General features: G+C 40.8%; 1 protein-coding gene across 2 annotated transcripts in view; it reads left to right on the forward strand.

The window, feature by feature from the left end:
- The window catches only part of acsf3 (acyl-CoA synthetase family member 3), a 48,487-nt gene extending 32,735 nt beyond the window's left edge, over nucleotides 1-15,752 (forward strand). The window contains exons 8-11 of one of the 2 annotated variants that reach the window (XM_084715862.1): nucleotides 6,221-6,355; nucleotides 6,882-6,993; nucleotides 10,338-10,493; nucleotides 15,472-15,752. In XM_084715862.1, the coding sequence (XP_084571988.1) occupies nucleotides 6,221-6,355; nucleotides 6,882-6,993; nucleotides 10,338-10,452 (362 nt within the window). In that variant the 3' untranslated portion in view covers nucleotides 10,453-10,493; nucleotides 15,472-15,752. Of the gene's footprint in view, nucleotides 1-6,220; nucleotides 6,356-6,881; nucleotides 6,994-10,337; nucleotides 11,199-15,471 lie in introns of those variants that run through there. The other variant, XM_084715853.1, reaches the window with a different exon arrangement.
- The last annotated feature ends 5,967 nt before the right edge of the window (nucleotides 15,753-21,719 follow it).

Below are 21,719 nucleotides of genomic sequence, written 5' to 3' on the forward strand. Positions count from 1 at the left end.
GCTTTTTTGCTGGCTAACATATTATTCTGTAACTTTGTCTGATTCAGTGGTAGGCATTAAGACTATACAGAAATATCCCATTGATAGTCTCATCAGTATTAAACTGTTTCATAACCAGTTGAAAAGTCCTCATAGTTGCTTTAAATAGACTTTGCATGATCAAGTATATCAGTATTTGCATACATTAGCATGTCTTTTGTCTTCAGGAATTCTGTACATTACATTACCTTCCAATTACAGTAAAATATTATATGGCTGTTTTCTGGTGTATGGAGGAAACATATTTTATAATTTTCTTAACATTTACATTTTCTGAGTTACCTTTACAGCTGGTGGCTCCCCTGTTGCTGCAGACAATTCATATTTCTCCCCTTTTCCCTCTATATAGCTTGTTCATTGTAATATGCTTGGTTTGCCATGGAAACTGTCAAGAATTACATCAATGCAGACGTCTTTGAGCAATCAGAAACATGACAGCAGGAATGAAGTCCAATCATCAGAGTTCTGTGAAAATGTTAAAATGTCACACTCCAGCAGAAAATTCCTCTTAAGGCAATTTTGTATTAATCTGTAAAATTGCTCTTGCTGGAATTTTAAAAACCGTTGATAGCACACTTCTCCGCACAATGTTGTTTGTCCCCTGTTAAGAAAATGATAATTAATGGCTTAAAAATAATTTTGTGTTGATTGTCTGAAATTTCAATTACGCTGTAGCAGAATGAAGTTTTCTGCACAGCCCAACTAATGTCATTTTCTGGTTTTCTGAGAAACATTATGGAAGTTTTCTCTGCCCTCCATCCTTCAGTTAAAGTCTTGATCTGTTTTTATTTCTTTTTTTTCCACACTGTGTGCCTTCACTTTCTTTAATGCCTCAGAATGAGATGAAAGCCCAGTGCAATTAGGCTTCTTATCGTTTTAATTAAGAAAGCCATTCGGCCATATCTGCCTCCGACGCCATAACACATAATGGCAGAGAGTCTCTGATGCCTGAAGTAGTGTTTGTGTGCGTGCATGTCTGCGTGTATGTGCTGTGTGTGTATGTGTGTGTGTGTGTGTGTGTGTGTGTGTGTGTGTGTGTACATACAGTATGTATGTGTGTGTGTGTCCTAGTAACACAGTTCCCTACGATCTCTCTCCCGCCCTTCTTTCCTCTTTTATCAGTCTGTGTTCTCCAATCACTATTCCCACTTGTGCCTCTCTGCAAACATGCTGTTCTATCCCTCGTTATTTCCTTCTTCTCAAAGAGACAAGGTCAAAGAGTCCTGTACAAGTACTTCAAACTCACTTTGAGTATGTTGTCTGAGCGTTTCTTTTCAACCTCTTTGTCAAACATTGCCTCATTATGCAGTTTCCTTCCTGAACACTTAAACATTTGCAGGCATTTAGATTAATTTATTGGTATTTTTTGTACTTACACGCACTCTTTGAAGTAAGGGTTCCTAAAGGCTGAGGGTCTACCTAGAACCTTTTCCTTTTTAAAGACAGGCTTTGACAAGTGTTCTTTGTAAGACAAAGGGTTCCATTTAGAACCATTAGCATTCAAAGAAACCTTTTTGGAAGAAATAATTCTACAAGGACTGTTGAAATCTCTTTTGTCAAGAATTTGTTTGGGTTCTTTGTACCATAATATAGAGGGGTTCTTGATAAAGCCCCCTTGTTAGGTTCTAGATAAAACTCTTTAAATATTAAAGGGTTCTCTATAGAACCCCCAAGGTGGATTTTAGACGAGACCCTTGGAATACAAAAGGGTTTTGAACTGTTCTGAGTGTTGCCACCAAAAATGAATTGGTTCTGTGACTTAAAACTGGTTTTCAACTTGAGCTTCATATTCTACAGCAACACCTCCTGTTGATGACATCCTCGATCACAGTGGTGTCACTCAAACTGGTGGAAATGCGAGTTGGTCACTAGATAGCACCAGGTTCTAAGAATCTTAGATGTGACTAGTTCAAGAACCAGAGCTAATTTGGTGGAAGAGTCACCGTAGAAAGGTTCTCTGTAGAAACTCTCATTGGGGTTCTGGGTGAAACCTTTCATAGTTGGTTCTAGGTATAACCCCTTACGTTGGGTTCTATGTTGAACTCTCTGTGGGCCCTTTTCCACCAAATATTTTCTGGTTCTTGAACTTGAACTAGCTCTTGAACGTTTTGGGCGGAACCATTGCGATCAATGATGTTGTCAACAGAGGGCGCTGCACTATGCACAACAGCCTGTAGAACATGACTCACCCACTTTGGTTCCCAGGGAAAATCTGACGTTGCTTGGTTCCGATTGGGAACCAACTTTTCAGGTTCTGAACCAGTTTATTTTTGGTGAAAATGCTCAGAACAGTTCAACATTAGGTGCATGAACTTGAATGGGGTCGGTTCCATGTTGGTGAAAAAGACTTTTGAAAGGGTTTCAGGTGGAACCTTAAGAAAATGTTTTATGAGGAACCGAAGAGGGTTCTCCTCTGGGGACAGAGCGAAGAACCCATCATGGTTTCAGTTGGCACCTTTATTTCTAAGAGTGCAGAACACACTAACAGATTATCAGTGTGCATGTACACTGCTCTTTTTCTCCATATCTGTTTGCATAAGATGAGAGCTACACGGCTGTGACCAAATTATTCCTGCACTTTATTTTCTTTTTTCCTCTTCATCCATAGGAGGAGGAGAAAAAGGGAAACTGTAACTACTCTGTTAGTGGTGTTAACACCCAACCCAAGCTCCTCCGATCCCCCCTCTGCTCCCTCCCCCCTCTCCCTCCATCTTCCCTCTCCTCCCCTCCCCTCCCCTGTTACCCTGGCCTATCAGTGCGGAGCAGTGGTCTGTGAAGAAATTCCCAATATCTAAATTTACACACTGTATCAATCTTGTTTAATAGACTGGAAAGCTTATAGCCGCCGTGGCAAGCCGGCAGAGAGGGCAGCAGTGATAAATTGTCGGTGTGCAGGCGACAGCCGCCCGTGATGTATAATGAAATATTTATGATTTATCCCAGCTAATAAACTGAAATGAAGTGCGTGATGTATGGGAACAGATGGGCCCTCTATTGATGCTGAAGCGGAGAGGCAAGAGGGGGAAGAAGAGATGGGAAGATAGGTGAAGAGAAGGAAACAGGAGATGTGATGAGAGATGCTCCAGAGGTAGCAAGGAAAAATGGAGGGCATGGATGGAGCTCAAAAAAAAAAAAAGAAAAAAACATAGTTGTAGAAGAGGCTGGAAAAAGTGGACAAAAATGTAAGATGGATGGAGGGATACAGGGAGAACAAATGAGATTAAATGATGGAACAGAGGACAGACGGAAGATGACGGTAAAAACAGACCACCATCAAAATTAAATCCTTCACCTAAAATGCTTCATCATGTTGATTCCAGGTGAGACAGGCCAGTTGTTTTCTTTTATTGATTCCATATTTCAGGTTTAGACTTTTTACTGTTGTAGTGTCAGCAAACACACACAGCTGAACCCGGTGGAAATGTGCCGAGCAGGGCTGTACTCAAGATTTTAGAAATGCTGAGGTAAAGACTCCACAAACTCCCAGTCCGATCCTACCCCTTCTAAGAAATAAAGTAATAATTTAACATGTGAAAAATACACTTGCACAGTTTATTGGCAAGTTGTAGATAAGAGGATTTACACCACACATATCTGTTGGTTCAATATGAAGCTATCACTAGCAAACAGTTAGCTTAGCTTAGCATTAAGTATGAACAAAGGAAAGAGGGAAACAGCTAGCTTGGCTTTCTCCAAATGTAACAAAATCTGTTTACCTGTACCTCTAAAGCCTGGATTATACTTCCAAGTGGACGCATACAGGGATGGCTGGGAACACCATGAATGCATGCAATGAGTTTCACCAATCAGGTGATTTGGAGCTTAACAATAAACATTATACTGTAAATAGAAAAAAAATAGGTATACAAAAGTGTGCTCCATATATAGAGAAAGCAAATATAGAAAATATATATAGAAATAATATAAAGAAAAAAAATATAGAGAGAAAAATGTTTACAATGGGTTATGCAAATGAAAGAGTTGTACAGTTTTTGTGAAGGAATGTATAAAGTCTTCACAGTATCACGTATAAGAATATTTGTAATGTGCAAGATAAAAAAGAAAAGAAAGAAAAAGATGTGTAATGAATTTAGTCAGATGGTGTAGACCTTATATCAATGTGATGTGTAGTGTCTACATTTTATATATTAATTAATTTAACTAAATTTAACTTAACTTCTCCAATCACAAAGTATTGAATTCTGGCAGAAAAATATAAACCCCTTTTTTCACTTTAAAGTCATTGTTTGTGTGTGACAAAAAATAGTTTTCTATGTCTGAAGGTCTATAACCAAAATCTTGCACCTGTAATTAAAATGTACAGATTCTTGTGTGCAGAAGTTGCTTTTTGTGTTACTGAGTAAAAAATGGTTACATTTAAGAATGTTGACTGACTGAATGTCGCAATTATCATTATCATTAAACCCCCACATTTTTAGTAATGGTGCAGATAGAGTGACCTCTGTGTCCTCTGTTCCCTGTCGCTGTCCCTGACCTCTGCTGACCTCTTAGTCCACCCACCAACCTTAACTACAGTATCAGCTTAACCTCATCATAGTGTCTCTCTCTCTCTCACACACACACACACACATGCAGACACACTTCCAATCCCTCCTCGGTCCCAGCTGTGGACACACCACCTGTAATAATCCAAAAGGACACCTTCCTGTTCCTCCTTCTCTCCTCCTCACGCTCCTTCCCTCCTCTGTCCATTTTTCTCCCCCTCCATCTCTCTACTCATCCATACTGACCCATTTCCTCTGCTCGTCATCCCCAGGCCCAGCTGAGCCCCTCATCCCACGTACTGTACTCATCCTCCCCCACACCTGTCCCCCAGACACCTACGAACGTGTGTGTGTGTGTGTGTGTGTGTGTGTGTGTGTGTGTGTGTGTGTGTGTCTGGAGGATGATGTGGGGAGATCTTAAACACTTATCCATCCACTGCTCTCTCTCTCTCTCTCTCTCTCTCTCTCTCTCTCTCTCTCTCTCTCTCTCTCTCTCTCTCTGTCTCTCTGTCTCTCTCTCACACACAATATATTCATCCAAATGGACTTACTTTACATTCCTTGTATCTAGTCAGAAAGGTGAAAGGGATGTTACATAAAATTGGATATGCTATTTTTAGGTTGCTGTGTTGTCTCCTGGAAGAAATCATTCATAGCAGTACTAGTAAATTACATTTCAAGTACATCTCAGAAAATGCTTCAAGTAGTGAAAAAGAATACAAAAAATTAAGAGAAAATACAACAAAACAAGTTGCTGATTGTGGTTAAACCTAGCATGTTTGAGCCTCAAATTGTATTTTTTTTGACAGATTTCCTCTTTTCTTTTAGCCATGCTAAGTGGCTTATCCCATTGCTATCGGGAGCATATCAGCATGCCAACATTAGCATTTAGCTCAAAGCACAGTTGGTTCCAAGCACAGCCTCACAGAGCCGCCAGCATGACTGGAGGCTCTTCTGCTGGGTTCACGATAAAGTTGAACCCAGTTAAACTTCCAACCTCAAAGCGTTCCAGGTGAACCAAAAGTAAACAAAAAAAAAACATGGCTGACCCTGACAAATGGCTGAGTTTCACTGGCACATTGACACACAATTGAACCCTCTGCAATGCATCCTCCTTGCATAAACAACACAGAGGAGGAAAAATAATGTGTGAGGTAACAAACACCATTAAATACTTTAATTTGTGGCACTAAGTTACATAGGTGACATATTTTGACATGAATTTAGATGCAGAACACATTTTACTATGTGATAGTTTTATTTTAGGCTTCAGTGGGCCCTGCCATTGTTGTGTGACGTCAGACAGCTACTTCCTCTTCAAGTCAGGGTAGATGGATTTATCTGGGGTTCACAAGTAGGAACTCCAACTATGTGCGGCGCTCCATTATACTTTTTCTAACAGGGGGTCAAAATTTTTCCAGTTCCAAGGCCTGGAATGCAGCATAAGGTTTGACATAGAAAACATATGATCAGCTTGATACTTATAATGCACTGTTATAGATCAACAATAATAATGATAATAACAATAAGAAGAAGATGACACTCAGCATAGATGATACAGTCTTCATAAAAAACATACAGGATGGTCTAAGATTAAACTGGAAAGCACCATTACTCATTGGGACTTAATGACTTCATTTGTACCGCTTCTCTCTTTGTGTGCACATGTGTTTTAGGAGACACAGTGGTCTATAAAGACGGTGTGTATTGGATCATGGGCCGCAGCAGCGTGGACATCATCAAGAGTGGTGGCTACAAGATCAGTGCCCTCGAGGTGGAGCGTCACCTATTGGCTCATCCACACATCATAGGTAAGAGTGCTGTACAGGTTTAGTCTGTAAGTGGAAGGACAAGGAGGTGTTTGTCATGTTGTGGCTGTGTTCTGTAGCACATTGGATATAGATTTAATATCTATCAGGTTTAAGTGTCAAGGAATTTGGGGGCATTCGCATCAAACACGATAGCCCTTTTTATGCCATATATAATTCCTCATTTTAAGACAATGCAGTAGGACAATGATCGTAAACATACAGACAAGACAGTGGAGGAGTTGTTTTATCAGTGGGATGTTCTTGACTGTCCCCTAAAATGAATAGACTATGTAGAAAAAGACACTGTTCATCTAATGTGCATGTAAACACTCTCTAATTAAAGATAAGAGTCAGCACTTTAAACCGCAGTCATTGTTCCATTTTAAAACCAATGTGCTGAAGTACAGAACCAGCACAACAAAAAATGTGTCAGGGTCTTAATACTTACACATTAAACTGCAAGATGAAAAAATTCATAAGCTAAAACTTAACGTCATGTATGTTTTGTGTGACTTTGACCTTGCAGATGTGGCTGTGATTGGGGCCCCAGATGCCACTTGGGGTCAGAAGGTCACCGCTGTGGTGCAGCTGAAGAAGGGGCAGAGTATGACCCTGCCAGAATTGAAGACCTGGGCAAGGTACCTGGAGAAAATCCAAGTATCATTATTAGTTAATATTGTTATACTATATTTAACCCCTGAGCAATAGTAACAGTACATATCACAATAAGTAAAACGGTTAAAGTTATACTTGTAGAAAATCAGTTACTAGCAGCAGTGAAATGCTTTTTAAGCATTGTTTCTAACATTTTATAGAGGAACAATTTTTTGTCAGGTGGGAAAGTCATTCCATGATGTGATACCCCTAAATCTTATCGAAAATTGACCTCTGCAAAGAAAGACATTTTTGAAGGATGAAGATCTGAGGTGATGGTGCTCAGCACTGTACCACCATGCTGCCCCTCCACCCCTTCATTCATGTCTGGCAAAAAGAAGCAAACTTAACTGGTAAGCAAGACAAATTCCAGTAAGGATCAGAGGATAGCATAAAATTTTCCATCTTAGGGATGACACAAGAAGTCACAGCAGGTGGCTAAAAAAAAAAATACTAAATATAAAGTTTATGAGACGTCAAAAATACAGTTGCAGTGTTCAAACATTTTATTACATTTAATTTCATTACAAAATTACAGGTTATTTTTACAGCTTGGTCTTAAACTTTTCTGCTTTCTCACCCAAGCTTGGCAAGTAAAGTCCACCGGAAAAAGGGTTCCCTGAAGTTTTTTTATAATCATCCAGCCAAAAGAAATCAACACAAATGGAGGACATCATAGTAAAATAAAGTACACTCTTATGTCCTCGTAGACAGGACAGCAAAACAAAAATGATAAAAACTATAATATATTTTCAGGGTTGTAAAATTATTTTTCATTGTATTATAAACTTTTGCGGTAGGTGAAATAACTTACAACCAATCCACCATCCTGAATTCACAAAAAACAAAACACAGAAATGAGCACTTTATCCCATTATTGCAAAGGAGTGCTGACCCTGTCTTGGTTAAATCTTATTCCCTTGATTCAAGAAGAAGCTCTTTGTCAGTGCTGTGGTAAACAAATGAAGGCTCCTAATGCAGCCTTTGCAGCTCTCCGAGCAGTTCAGCAGCACACACATCCCCAGTGACCGGCCCCGAAGTCCTCAGATCAATAAGAAGGGATGTGAGAAAAGAAAGAGAGGCCAGAGATGGACTAACGAGGGGAGCTGAAGGAAAGACGGGAGATGAAAAAGAAGAAGATGTGGAAGAAATGAACAAATGATTGTTACGGACGGCTTTGTCTTACCTACGTGCACATTTTTTTTTTGTTCTTCCCTTTTGAAGTGTCAGTAGAGTTTATTTTGTCTAAAGCAGACAGTTGATGGTGACATGCAGCTACAATTTTCTTCCTCTTTCTCTAACCTTCTACATTGAATTTATCTGAAGCCCCTTTTTACACTGGACCAAAAAACCCACTAACACTCATTAACATCTGGCTTTTGTCCTGGGGAGGGGTACAATCGGGATTCAGTACCGGTTCAAATGACTCTGCAGTAGTCACTGGTATTTATCAGCTCTAATCAGCAGTGATGTTAAGACAAAACCTGGGTGGGCACACTAACTTTGCCCCTTCTTGGCAGAGGCAAGACCTGCTGTCTCCATTGTTACTTCTTTGACTCTTCTGGTCCTCGTTTGACTCTGTTTGATTCGGTGTGTCAACCCACCACAGCCAAGTTTGCACGTGCTTGAAGGTGTGTATTTACTGAAGTGAGCATCTGAAGAGGATTTTACTTCCTATAATTTCTTCGCAATTAAAGTCCCCCATTATTTTGTGATTGAAAGGTTTTTATTATGAAGCAGCAAAATCAGGAAACATTGGGTTTTCATCAGTAGTAACTCGGTATTAGAATCCTAGCAGCTGAAAGTGAATATGAAACAGTAAACTAAATAACAGCGACACAGGAGAGAAACTAAACTTCAAGCCACAGAGATTCAGTTAGAAGCCACAAAAGCACCAACAGCTGAACACACAGAGCCTTTTGAAATCATGTCTCTCTGCTCTCCTGCATAGACTTGAGTTTCAGCTTTCCAACTCACATCAGAAAAAAAAAGAAAGACAAACTTGTCTCCTGGAAATGAGAAAAGGTTCTTTGCCCACAATTAAATGGCTGCATATACACGCTAATTTTGGTATAAGAACAATATTAGTCATTTGTCCATTTTTCTTCACTTTCCTACCATCTGTTTTTTTGTCTTCCACACTTTCTTTCTACTACCAAACGCTATCATTTAATCACATCACGTCTCTAACTTCTGTGTTAGTGTATTTTGTGTGTTTCTGTGTGTGAGTGTGTGTCAGGGCTGTGGGCTCCATATGGTGTGGGGGTGTTAGATCCTACTGCTGTGGCCTGCTGGTCCAGCATGGTGGATTACTACTGCTGCCTGTGACCTAGGTTAACGCACACTTGTGTGTACACACACACACACACAGTTACACACAGTGTTTGCAGCCAGGGGTGGTGCCAGCGGACAGGCAGTGCCAGCACACAGCCCACTGCCGAGGCCAGGGTGTATGGGAGGGAGAGGGAGATAAAATGAGACATAAACAAGTAGATGGATGCTCACTCTTCAGTGCCCTGGCTTCAGCTGTCAGTCTGAATCTCTATCACACCCTCTGCGCCCCACACTCACACACATACACACCTCTCACGCACACACAGACACACTGCCCTGGAGAAATTGGTGACACGAGCAAGCCCCATTACAGAGACACAGTCTATGTATGCACATATACTCACTCACACTTTAGTCACTGAGTCAGAGAGATGGAGAGACGGAGACATCTGCTGAAAAGAGTGTTTGATGGCAGCGGTATGAATCATTATGCTCACTTGCGGCACATAGGAACACACACACACATACACACACACTTGGGCACGAACAAACAAACAAACAAACTAGGTTAGAAGATAATAGAAAAGCTCCAGGCTTCAAGACTTGACGTAACAACCATGCACTCAGAACGGAAAAAATAAAACACTTTTAATTATCCCAGCCTTCTGTTTTTCCTTTTATTATTTGTTTTTTTTATTTCATCTCACAGTGATTATATTGTTTTGTACGAAGGGAATTGTCTGTGTCTGGAAGGCGAATTGTGGATATTAGGGAGGAGAGCTGCAGAGTGTATGAAGGACATTTCTTTCCTTATCTTGACTACTCTGCCACAGGGCTAGCCTTTGTTTTGCAATTGTTTTTCCGCTTTTGTTTTCTTTTTTGTTGTTGTTGCATATGTGTGCGTGTGCATATTGCCATCCATGTGTGCACATTGATCGGTGTTGTGTGCGTGTGTGTGTGTGTCCTTGTGCATGCCTGTCTGAGTTGAGTCTGTGTTTATCTTCCTCTCTGCAGTAAACAGTCTTCAGTGTATTAACAGCAGTGTTTATTGCAGGGAGCACATGGCGCCCTACACCATCCCCACAGGCCTGCTGCTGGTGGAGGAGATGCCAAGGAATCAGATGGGCAAGGTCAACAAGAAGGACCTCCTGCGACACTTCTTCCCATGATTGGACCACGTCGATGTGTAGGACTACATAAAGAACTGCAGGTGTAGTTTCCAGGCTGTCCCCATCTGGTCCTTAGATCAAACAAATGTCACAGACACAAGTGCACAGAGAAAATACAAAGTAATGGAAAATGACTTAACCTTTGAGGTAACTTCATCACAGAGGTAATTCTCTTTCGCTCACTGACAATTAGGCCAAGCATTGTTTATCACTTACTGTGACTGATAAGTAATTTTCTGATGTAATATGAGGCAGAGCTCCATCAAGAGGACAAAACGTGTCCCCAGATTTCAACTGAATTTGTCAAGAAAATTATCTGATGTAGCAGGCTGCTTTGCTGCCCAATGCATTGCCAGAGATCTGGAGGTATGGTATGTAACTAAAAAAATTAATCATTTCTCTTAAGAATCAAAGGAAGCCCAATTAACTAGGAAAACAGTAGAGGGTGTCCTCACTGGTCTGGTGTTAAGAAAATGTTTGTGTCTAAGCCTTGCTGGTGGTCATTTTTTGTGTATAAAGACTTACTATCTAAAGTACACATGACTACATCTGGATCAATTGGTGGGAGTTCTCTAAAGAAAGTTAAAAACTGAGCATTGTCTTTAATGAAGGGCTAAAGTGGGTACAAAATCTTTAATGTGGTGAACTTGATATTCTCTCTGTTAGACTTCCTACTCTAGAGACAGTGAAGATGACCCTGATAAAGGCCAGAGCTCATTGCTCTGAGAATAAAATTCTTCGACATACTACAAGTGCTGCTAGAGTTTTATCTCTTCATCAATTTTTGATGGCACTTTAGATAATCTTTAATTTAACTTTTAATAGGGATGTACAATAATATTGGCATGTTATCTGTATTGGCTGATAAAGGCTTCAAAATGAAGTATTGGTATCGACCTGAAATGAACATTTCTGACAATATGGCAGTCTGAGAAGATGACAGTGCACGCAGTGTGAGTTTGTCTGCTGTGTAGTTGTTTTCTGAAGTGTCTGAAATGGATAGTAAGGTTGCTATTTGCAATGATTGCTCAGTGTCGATCTTGCAAGGAAAAGCCAAATCATACATTCAACACTACAAATTTAACTGCGCATCTTAAGACCCATCATCTCGATCATTATGATGAATTTGTGAAAAACGGGCACCAGTGAAAAAAACAGTAGTGGTCTTCCTATTTTTCCCAGTGAATGTGTACATTTTGAAAAATGCATTTTATGTCTGCATCTGCCAGTGGGCCAGTGGGATAAGAGTAGGAATAATAATATGTTAATTCCACTAGAGGAAAGACTTGATGTTTTCTGCAATTAGGTGGAAATAAAATCTGTGCATATATTGACATCGGCAGATGTTCAAAATGAGATGTAAACACATGATGATACCAAATTATTAGCAAATCAGACATTGACAAAAAATCCAGTATGGTGCATCTCTAACTTTAAACAAACCAACATGGATGTGAGAGACATACAATATGAAAGAAGTTGTCAAGAACTGTTAATTGGTATGCAACCTAATACTGCATCAATTCTTAACAGGTTTAAAGTAGAAACACCACCAAAGTAAGAATGCTCAAAACAGCCGGTATGCACACTAAAAACACTTGATTTCTGAGTGTGCTCTTCATGGACACTACTGTCCCATGATAAACTGTACAAAGGAAATCGTGGAGCTGCTCACAGCTGCAACCAGAATATAAATAAATGGCAGATGGTAGTGAGACAGCAATCGGAAAACAAAATCTAAGTGTCATATCTTTCTCTTTGTGAATTTTATTTGACTGTGGAACTTTTGTTGCAGTTTGTATACTAACTCCAAAAACAGTGTGCTCTAAAGATTTATATATAGTACAGATTGCAGGTAGTATGTGGTATAGAACTGGGACAAAACATGTGATATAGTAGTAACTTCAGAGTCAATGTCCAGAACTCAGTTTTCCTTAAAGGGACAGCTCACTCCAACATTAAGAATACATATTTGTACTCAATACCTGTGGTGCTGTTTATCCATCTAGATTATTTCTGTGTGAGTTGCTAGGTTTTACAGATATATTGCCATACAGTTATCTGCCTTCCCTCGAATATAATGGAACTAGATGGCAATCAGTTTGTGGTGCCAAAGTGCCAAAAGAGACATTCAAAAAAACTCAACAGCAACATCTCTTTCCAGAAACCATGGCCTGGTTACTGAGGATAATCTACAGGCTTTATTGTGAGCAGCTTCATGTAGGAACTGTTTTCTTTCTACTGAACTACACTCACCAACCGTATAACTGTACAATAGGAAGTGTGCATCTACTCATGGACGAAAGGCTACAGCTCAGCCAAGGAGGATGCCATTCATTTTAACATCCCACACTGTCACAAACACGAGCTTGAGATAGGAACAGCTAGTTTGGTATGGTAAAGAGTGCTTTGGGTAGTATTATTGGTATATTCATATGTTTTATTGCTAAAAATTATGTGATTAGAGAAAACAGAATGAAAGTTTTGGGGATAGAGTGGTTTCAACAAAATGAAGAATCATGGTTAATTACGCCCACACCAAACAAAACAAAAGAAAATGTGCGGTAGAGCAGGAGACATGATGAACTTTGTGATCAGTGAGAAAACATTGTTAATATTAGCTCCTTAGCACTGTAGACACACTGATGCACTTGAACTAACAGATAATGTTTATCTGGAAAATTAAAAAGTTTTCTAAAATTTGAATTAAAAGTGTTTTGGAGTTATTTTGTTTGCTACTTTCACATAAACTAGTGTCGGTACATGTGTTCTGTGTGTGTGTGTGTGTGTGTGTGTGTGTGTGTGTGTGTGTGTGTGTGTGTGTGTGTGTGTGTGTCTGTGCAGCTGTGGTTACACAGGTGTGATGAGAGCCTGAGGGCGGATTCTCTAGCAAGGCACAACACCACAGCTGGATGCCCCACACTCCATCTGACTAACCCTCTCGCTCCGCTCGCTCTTCTCACCTCTTCATCCTCTCTCATCTCCATTCCTCCAATACTGCTGCCTCTTCTGTCTCCGTCACAAGTCAAAACAGATTGCAGTGGCACCGGGACCAACTTGACTTTTGAGACTCCTTTTGAATGAGCCCTGGCGTGCTGCCAGAGTGCGTGAAGAGATGAAAGAAAAGGCAGAGAGAGGAGGAAAAATATAAAAGCAGGACTGTCAGAGAGATTGGAGCCTTAACAAGAACTGGCTAGAGAGAGCTGATACAAGAGGAAAGGGGGTGACAGAGAGGAAGATGTAGGGAAAAAAAGTCAGCATACACTCTTAGAAATAAGGTTCCTCCTGAAGAGCTGAGGTCCTACCCAGAAACATCTGCTTCTGAAGAACCCTTTGTTGAAGAAAGAGTTCATCAAGGTTTTTTTGTAAGACTGAAGGTTCCATGAAGAACCATTTTTGTCAAAAAAAAATTTTTGAAAAAAAAAAGTTCTTTGAGGATTGTTGAACCTGACCCAGGAGGTTCACAGTAGAACTCCTGATGGATTCCTGATAAAACCTTTGGAACCACTTGCTTTTGACAAACCCTTCGTTGAAGAAAGTGTCTGTCAAGATTTCTTTGTAAGACTGAAGTTTCTATTAAGAACCCTTTTTGGCCAAAAAGAGGGATTGGTTTCTTGTTAGCACCCAGAGGGTGGAAAAGTTCTGGATAGAACCTCCAGAGAGGGTTCTGGACGAAATCATTACACCATAGAGAGGTTCTCTGTAGAACCTCTCATAGGTGGATTTGTGGAAAACCTTTCACAGCTTGTTTTAGGTACAGTATAACACTTTGTGTTGAGTTCTATGCAGAACCCTCTGAAAGGGCTCCAAGTGGAACTTGAAGTGGAACTAGAAGAGCCCAAAATGGGTTCTCCTATGAGGACAGGCTGAAGAACCCTGTATGGTTCCAGTTAGAACCTTTATTTCTCAGAGTGTAAGGTTTTGAACCAGTGATATGCAAAGGATTTGAAGGGGGAAGAGAGAAGGAGGCACTAAAATACAGTTGAGATAAACAGTCGTGATGAACAGCCAGAGAAGTGAAGATGGAAAGAAACACAAGTGCAACCCCCAGCCAACACAACCTCCTGTCCACACACACACACACATACACACATTCATCCGCCCACAGTCACCAGAGACCTGATTAAGAGAGCAGAGCTATCGATCTGTGGGCTGGCAGGCCAGGATGGATGAGCAGGCAGGGCTGCAGGATCACCAGAGGACAGCTTCAGTGCCCCCAAATCCCCCCTCCGCCCCACCCAACCACCCACGCCAGAGCTGGGAGCTGGCCAGGGCCACGGGCGGGAAGGCTGGGGCTGCCATGCTGAGGCTACAGAGGGTCAGAATCAAAACTGAAGAGCGTAGAGCTGTTGTGCTGTAATAGATGCACTCTGCTGTAGGTGTGTGTTTTTAGGGAGGCACTCAGGACCGGTTCCAGTGGCTCCCTGGTGCACACACGGGGGAGGGGGAAGCTGGTGGATATTCCCTGGACTCGGGCTTGATGGAGTACTCGTGCCCTTGAACTACATCCACCTCCCTCTCTGTCTCAAACACACACACACACACACACATCCAAACACTCCCTGGCTGTGTTTGCTGGAGCGTGGTGGGAAGAGGTTGTCTGCAGATGGCTGCTTATTGGGCCCCAGGGTCCTGGAGGGTGGGTTATGGGGGACACCGGTGAGGTTGTTTATGTGTTTCAGACACATGGAGAGTTTGGGTAGAATGGCAAAGGTTTAAGAGAAGCAGGTGATGTTAAAACGAGATGACGGGGGAGTTCATGTTGTCGTGTTGTTGTTGTTGGTGGTGGTGTCTTTTTATTTTGTCACAGTTTCACTTTTTTATGTAAGCCCGTCTGCAGGATGATATTTCATTTAGCTTCCTCGTCAGCCGATGGACACATTAGGTTAGAACAGGAACCAGCTGGCATCTCAAGCTGACAGTATTACATTTCAAAGAGAGATTTTTTATTACATCGAGCACACTGATTGAATGCCAGTTCATTCAATCACTGATTCATTTTCTCTGCCCACTTTTCAGAATCGTATCCCAGCATACACCTGGTTGGAGTCAGACAGAAATGCTTGACAGTTTTCAACTTCGCAACAGGGCTGACGGAGACCTCTGGGCAGTCAATTTAAGTTGTTATAAACAGAGCAAAGGACACAAGGACAGGTATGAACCTAATATGAAATAATGGTGTAATTGCATTCAAGTAAATAAACAAAGATTTAACCATATGAACATTTTCTAAACAAAAGTTACAAAGTACTTCAAAATAAAAGCAAATGAAGAGAATCAGTGATGTAGAAGTGTCACTCCTGAGTGACTGCCTCCACTGTTATTCACAATATGACCGTATTCTGAATTTGATACAGGTGATGTTAACAGCATACTGTTTTTGGTTATTCTGAGTGAGGTCTAAGTCTAAATATAGCCGACTAAAACATGGTGTTTCCCAATATTGTTCAGGTTTTAGGAGCAACACAGTACAGGTCTGTGCATTGTAGACAAATCAACTGGTTGACAGCTCAAAATCGTGAACAACAGTTTAACAGTCAACTTCACAATACAGCACTACATAGTTCTCGGTGTTATCACGTTTTCAGCAGCTAAATTCTAACATGTATAATGTGTTTAGAAGAAAAACTACATTTTTTGTTTACACAGATTTTAATTTGAGCCCTGAGAAAATCCAGTAGACGCTGGTTAGCCGAGCAGCGTCTTAGATTATTATATGGACACAAGAATTTGGAAATGTCCTCAAGGGCCGCTCCACATGATGCCTGATATGTAATAACTAACCTTTTATATTTAAACTTAATGCAGCCAATGCAGAGAGATCAGCATTGTGATAATGCTCTCCCTGTTCTCTGAAAGTGTGCATTTGGACTTGTGCATAAAGTGTGTTACTTTGAAAATCACCCTGTCACTAGGACTCCCCAAAAGTCTTAGCAAGTCCATCATTCTGCTGCGGACGTGAAAGCCGTCCATTATGAACGATTCTTGAGGAGAAAGAAGTTCCTCCTTCTTCATCTTTGAATACTGAAGGTCAGCTCAGACTGAGGTAATGAGACGCAGACACACAGTAGTCTCTCGCAGTACTTATACTCTGCCGGTCTGTTGTACATCACAGACACGAATAGAAAATCAGACTACAATTATACAGTCAGATATTCACATGTGCACAGTTTGGCAGTCACAAAGGCCTGCGGGCCTGTAGCTACTTGATCAACATGACAGGCTTTATGGATGTAAGTGGGTAGAGAAAGGAGTGATGGGAGGATGACAGGCAAGGCTCTTCAGCCCCAGGGACACCCTGAGTATACAGTACACACACATACAAACACACATCAGTGAATCCAGAACACCAGCAGGTCTGTGTGGGTGCGTAAGCGATGCTTGTAGTGGCAGGTTGTTGTTTACATGGAGCTCATGTTTATTCTAAAGCTACTTACACCTCACTGGCTCGGCCTCGGGCTTCGCTCCTGTGAAACTCCTGCTGACTCGCTCTCTGCTTTCTCTTTGCCTTTTTCTCTGTTGACCTTTTTCCCTTTCTCTCTGTCTATCACGTTTTTTCCCTTCTTTTTCTCTCTCTCATGTCTGTTGATTATGTTTGTCTCGCTGTTTTTTATGTTCCACAACATGTTTTTAAATGAAGGTGACAACGAATCATATGCATATTTACAAGTGGACAGAATGCCGCTGCATCACCTCTGTGGTGGAAAGTAAATGTTTACTCAATTTCCATACCACCTTATGATACTTGTAATAAGACTGGGTATTACAGAGAAATTTTGAGTACCCATACCAAAACCTTCAATGCTCGAACAATACTTTTTTCTGTACCTTTTTTTTAAACATCCATTTTAACAAAAAGAAAATTACTCATTCAATGGTACAATTACTCACTTCAGAGGATGAAGCTGTTACTTTGTGCACTTTACTCAAGGTAGAAACCTGGACTAAAATTAAAAGAAATAATGGAATGTCTGTACAGTAGTGAACAGTTATTTATAAAAATTTAAATAACTTCCAAAAGGAACATTAGTGGTCTGCCTAATCCAAAAACAAGACTGTGCTGGTGTCATTTGTGGTACAGGGAAAGAGTAGCAGAGACCTGAGAAGAGAAGCTAGCCTGGGTCTGACAACCATCCACCATGTCAGCTTGTGTATTTGTCTACTTTTCCAAGCCTATAAGCAACACCATGTTAGCAGACAGAAACACTCTCCACCTCAGCTCCAGGTTATCCATCCCTCCATTGCTAAGGAGAGGAAGTGTCGGGGACGATGTGGTGAACAGACTCGCCAATGAGCTAACAGGTTAGCTGCACTGGCTAGCTAATAAACAGCAAACCTCTTGGTACAAGCAGGCCGTGTGCGTATTTGTTCACTGACACTGAGGACGTTTACTCTGTAGATATCGAAATTTGGTACCAAATGGCGCGGTGTTTTTCAGAACTCGATAGAATTGAAGGAATTCAGTCGGTGCCATAAAAGTATTGAGATTTGGTACCCAGCCCTGACTTGTAGTTTGTACTGCTACATTTCAGAGGAAGGTGTTGTACTTTTTGCTCCACTACATTAAAGCTGAGGTTGGTAAAGTTTGAGAAACCAGCAAAGAAAGATTTTGAAAGTATCAAATGGAAAAAATGCCTCCTTCTCACCCTTCAGACTTTCCTGAAAGCCTCTCCGTCAAAACACATGAACACGCACTGCCCGACTACTGCAGGAGGACAAGTTGCTAACTGGATCTTCATGTCTCATTCACATTAAAGAAAATACCTAATATTATCACAATGAATATAGACAACATGGCTATTGTTAGTACCTACAGCCGTTAAGCTAGCATGTTTGGGAAATTTTGGCTGCACTTTCTCTGCCATTGTTGTGCATCTAGCTCACTATTTCTGTAGCAATATATCTGTGTAGTCTTATGGAAGACTCAGTTCATGTGCTGTCAGTGAACGAGGATAGGCAGTTACATAGATAAACAGGCAGGTAGGCTGACCAATCATTTTATTCAGCTCTTGCTTCTCCATCTGTAAATTTAATTTTGCATACTGCAAATAATTTTTTGTTAACTACCTCATAGATTTTGTACACATTTTGGCATTATTTTTGTACGTAACATTAGTTCTTGGTGGTTCACTCCTGCAACTTGATTGAATACTACCAGCTTGTTCAAACAAAATGCATTAAAATACTTTAATCTTTGGGCTTTGTGGAAGGATTTAAGTATTTTCAAGTCAGAAGACTCAAGTCCAAGTGAAGTCAGGAGTCACTGGTGTTGAAGTCCAAGTTGAGTTGCAAGTCTTTCAAATTTTTTATATTGTGTCATTTCTACTTTTGCTTACATAAATGCTTTTATTACTTATGCCACCACTGTCTGTGTTTTTGCAGTTGAACGCAGTTAAAAAAAAAACTTTTTACAAAAAAAACAGAATCAATAGTGTATTATCATGTTCTAGCTCTCATAACTCGGCCCACTCAACAATGGAGAGAGACAAGGTCATGAGAGAATAAATAGCAGGCAGACTAGCTAATGATCTATCATTCTGGACAAGCGGCTGCACCCAAGAGCGGGCTGGCTGACAAGATCATTAATAAAAGCTGCTGGGAGAGTGATCGATCGGCTTGATGGATGATCAGAGCCACAAATACTATAAAACACCTGGATGTCAAGCCTCATCTCTTTGAAGAGACGGAGGGAGGGAGGAGGGAGCCTTAAAAAAAAAATCCAGACCCCAACAGGGAGTCTTCAGAGGGGATCAAACCCTGACGCTCCACCTCTGTACTGTGCTTGACAATGAATTCAGCGCTGCGGATGCATGTATGGTTTTATGCATCCATATTGCTGTATATCTGTGTGTCTGGTGCTGTCAATGTGTGTTGCGGCCCACAGAAGCTCTGTGTGAGAGCATCAGTGTAATTTGAGGTAGATCAGGGAGTCAGCGGGTGTTGTGCTGTACAGGCTGCTGCAGCGGTCCACCGTGGTGTAATGGGAGGTATTTATTATTGACGTGCTCCCCTCACACCATTACTGAGCTCTGTGGTGGTAATCTGTGTCTGTACTACGTATCTCCACTCCCCCCTCCTGCTCCTCTCCTCTTCCTCCCTTGCTCTATCTGTAGTATCTGCCAGTGTTACAAAGTCTCTTTTGTCTTCTAGACTCTTAGAAATAAGGGTTCCAAAAAGGTTCCTCCTGAAGGGTTGAGGTTCTACCCAGATGCATTTTCTTCTGAAAAAACCTTTGTTGAAGAAAGGGTTCCTCAAGGGTTCTTTGTAAGACTACAGCCAGTTCTTCGAGGGTCATTTACATCCTTGAAGAACTTTGTCCAGGGTTGGATGAAACCATTACACCATAGAAAGTTTTTTTTGTACCTTAATATGAAAGGGTTCTCAGTAGAACCTTCTGGGTTGGTTCTAGATAAAACCTTTGGAATATTAAAAGGCTTCTTTGTAGAACCCCCTGGATAGATTCAAGATAAAACCCTTGGAATATAAAAGGGTTCTTGGTTTCTTGTTAGCACCCAGAAACTGGAAAGGTTCTGGTTAGAATCCCTAGAAAGGATTCTAGGGGAAACTATAGAAAGGTTCTCTGTGGAACCTCTCATAGGCGGTTTTGTGGGAAACCTGTCACAGATGGTTTTAGGTACAACCCTTTTTGTTGCGCTCTAGATAGAATCCTCTGAAAGGGTTCCAAATGGAAGATTTATATAAGGTTCAAACAGGCACCATAAAGGGTTCTCCTATAAAGACAAGCTGAAGAACCCATCATGGTTGTAGTTAGCACCTTTTATTTCTTAGAGTGTGCACACAGAGACCCACACACTCACGCACACGCCTTACTCAGCAGTTCATCTCGATTCCTAATCTTTGCAGCGAGGGAGAGAATGAGTTCAGAAGGAGTGTAGTCTCCTTGCATGGCTGCGTGTATCAATATCTGTACATTGATCTGGCCTCGCCTCTCCTCCTCCATTCGTCCAGATATAGATTGGTTTTCCCAGCAGGTATCTGTGCCTAGAATCAGACTGATGGGCGGAGTGCGTGAGGGAGGGTGTATTGAACTGGGGTGTCCCACATGCCACTAGACTGTGTTAGACCGCTGAGCAAAAAGCACTGGGAGGAGGAAGAGGGGACGAGGTTACACTTCATAAGTCTGAGAGACACCGCGAGGAGGGACACTCTTATCAGTTTCTGAATCGATATATAGATTGAAGTTGCATCAGGCCGCAACAATCAATTTAATTATCAATTAAACTGTTGCTTGCGTGTAGATTTATTGATTATTTTATAATAGTGTATAAAATGTCAGAAAATAGTGATCACAGTTTCAGAGTCCGAGCTGACTTCTTCACATTGCTTGTTTTGTCCAGCCAACAGTGTACAACATCCAAAGATGTTTCATTTAAACAAATAAGCAGGTTTCACATTTTTGCTTGATAAATAATTTTAACAGTTAGCAGTTTATCAATGTTGTTGTTAACTATTTTTCTTTTTTTATCGCCTAATCAATTAGTTGTCTTATGTGGATAGAGCTTCTTTACCCTTCAATCGTTTTTCCTTAATTCATGCCTGTTTTCCTAAAATACATAACTCTTTGGAGATCTGAGCCCAGCTGCATAAACCGCCTTAATTTTTCTGCTTAGGTTTGTAAAACATTGAGTTAGTAAGTAAAATATTTCCCTAAGCTAAGGGCTAAAGTTCACTTTGGAGTGTTGTATAAAGCCTCCTAGGTGTCCTCCATGCCAAAGTGTTTTGAGCACTCAGAGGCTTTCATGGCGGTTGCTGTCATAATACAGCACATGTGCATTTCACTTACTATGGTTACACTTCAGTCACATCTTTTTTTAATGTTATTTAACAACATTATTGTCTCTTTTAGCTAGCTTAGTTAGCTTGTGTCAGCTAGGTTCTCCAAAATGAACAACAAAGAGAAACAAAAGCAAAAGAGAGCCAAACTGGCCAGAAGATGAGAGTGTTGTTCTCCTCAAAGAATTTGGAAAGCAAAAGAACAATAATAATAATAATAATCCAAAGTTAATTTATCTCAGCCACAACAAATACACATAAACAGAAGATGCAGCAAGAGGTAACTGACAAATTTAATGTGAGAAATATGATGTGACACAAATTGTAGATTAAATAACTGTGACAGCAAGAAAGGAGACAGACAGACAGTTAAAGGAGTCATTTCAGTAAAACTGTGTAGCCAAAGTTAATAAATGAAACGGTGTTATGTTAATGTTTGGCTAGCTAGTTACAAAGTTCCTAGTGCTAACACC

The sequence above is a fragment of the Lutjanus erythropterus genome, chromosome 1, assembly GCF_056507025.1.
Source record: "Lutjanus erythropterus isolate fLutEry1 chromosome 1, fLutEry1.hap2, whole genome shotgun sequence".
NCBI lineage: Eukaryota > Metazoa > Chordata > Actinopteri > Lutjaniformes > Lutjanidae > Lutjanus > Lutjanus erythropterus.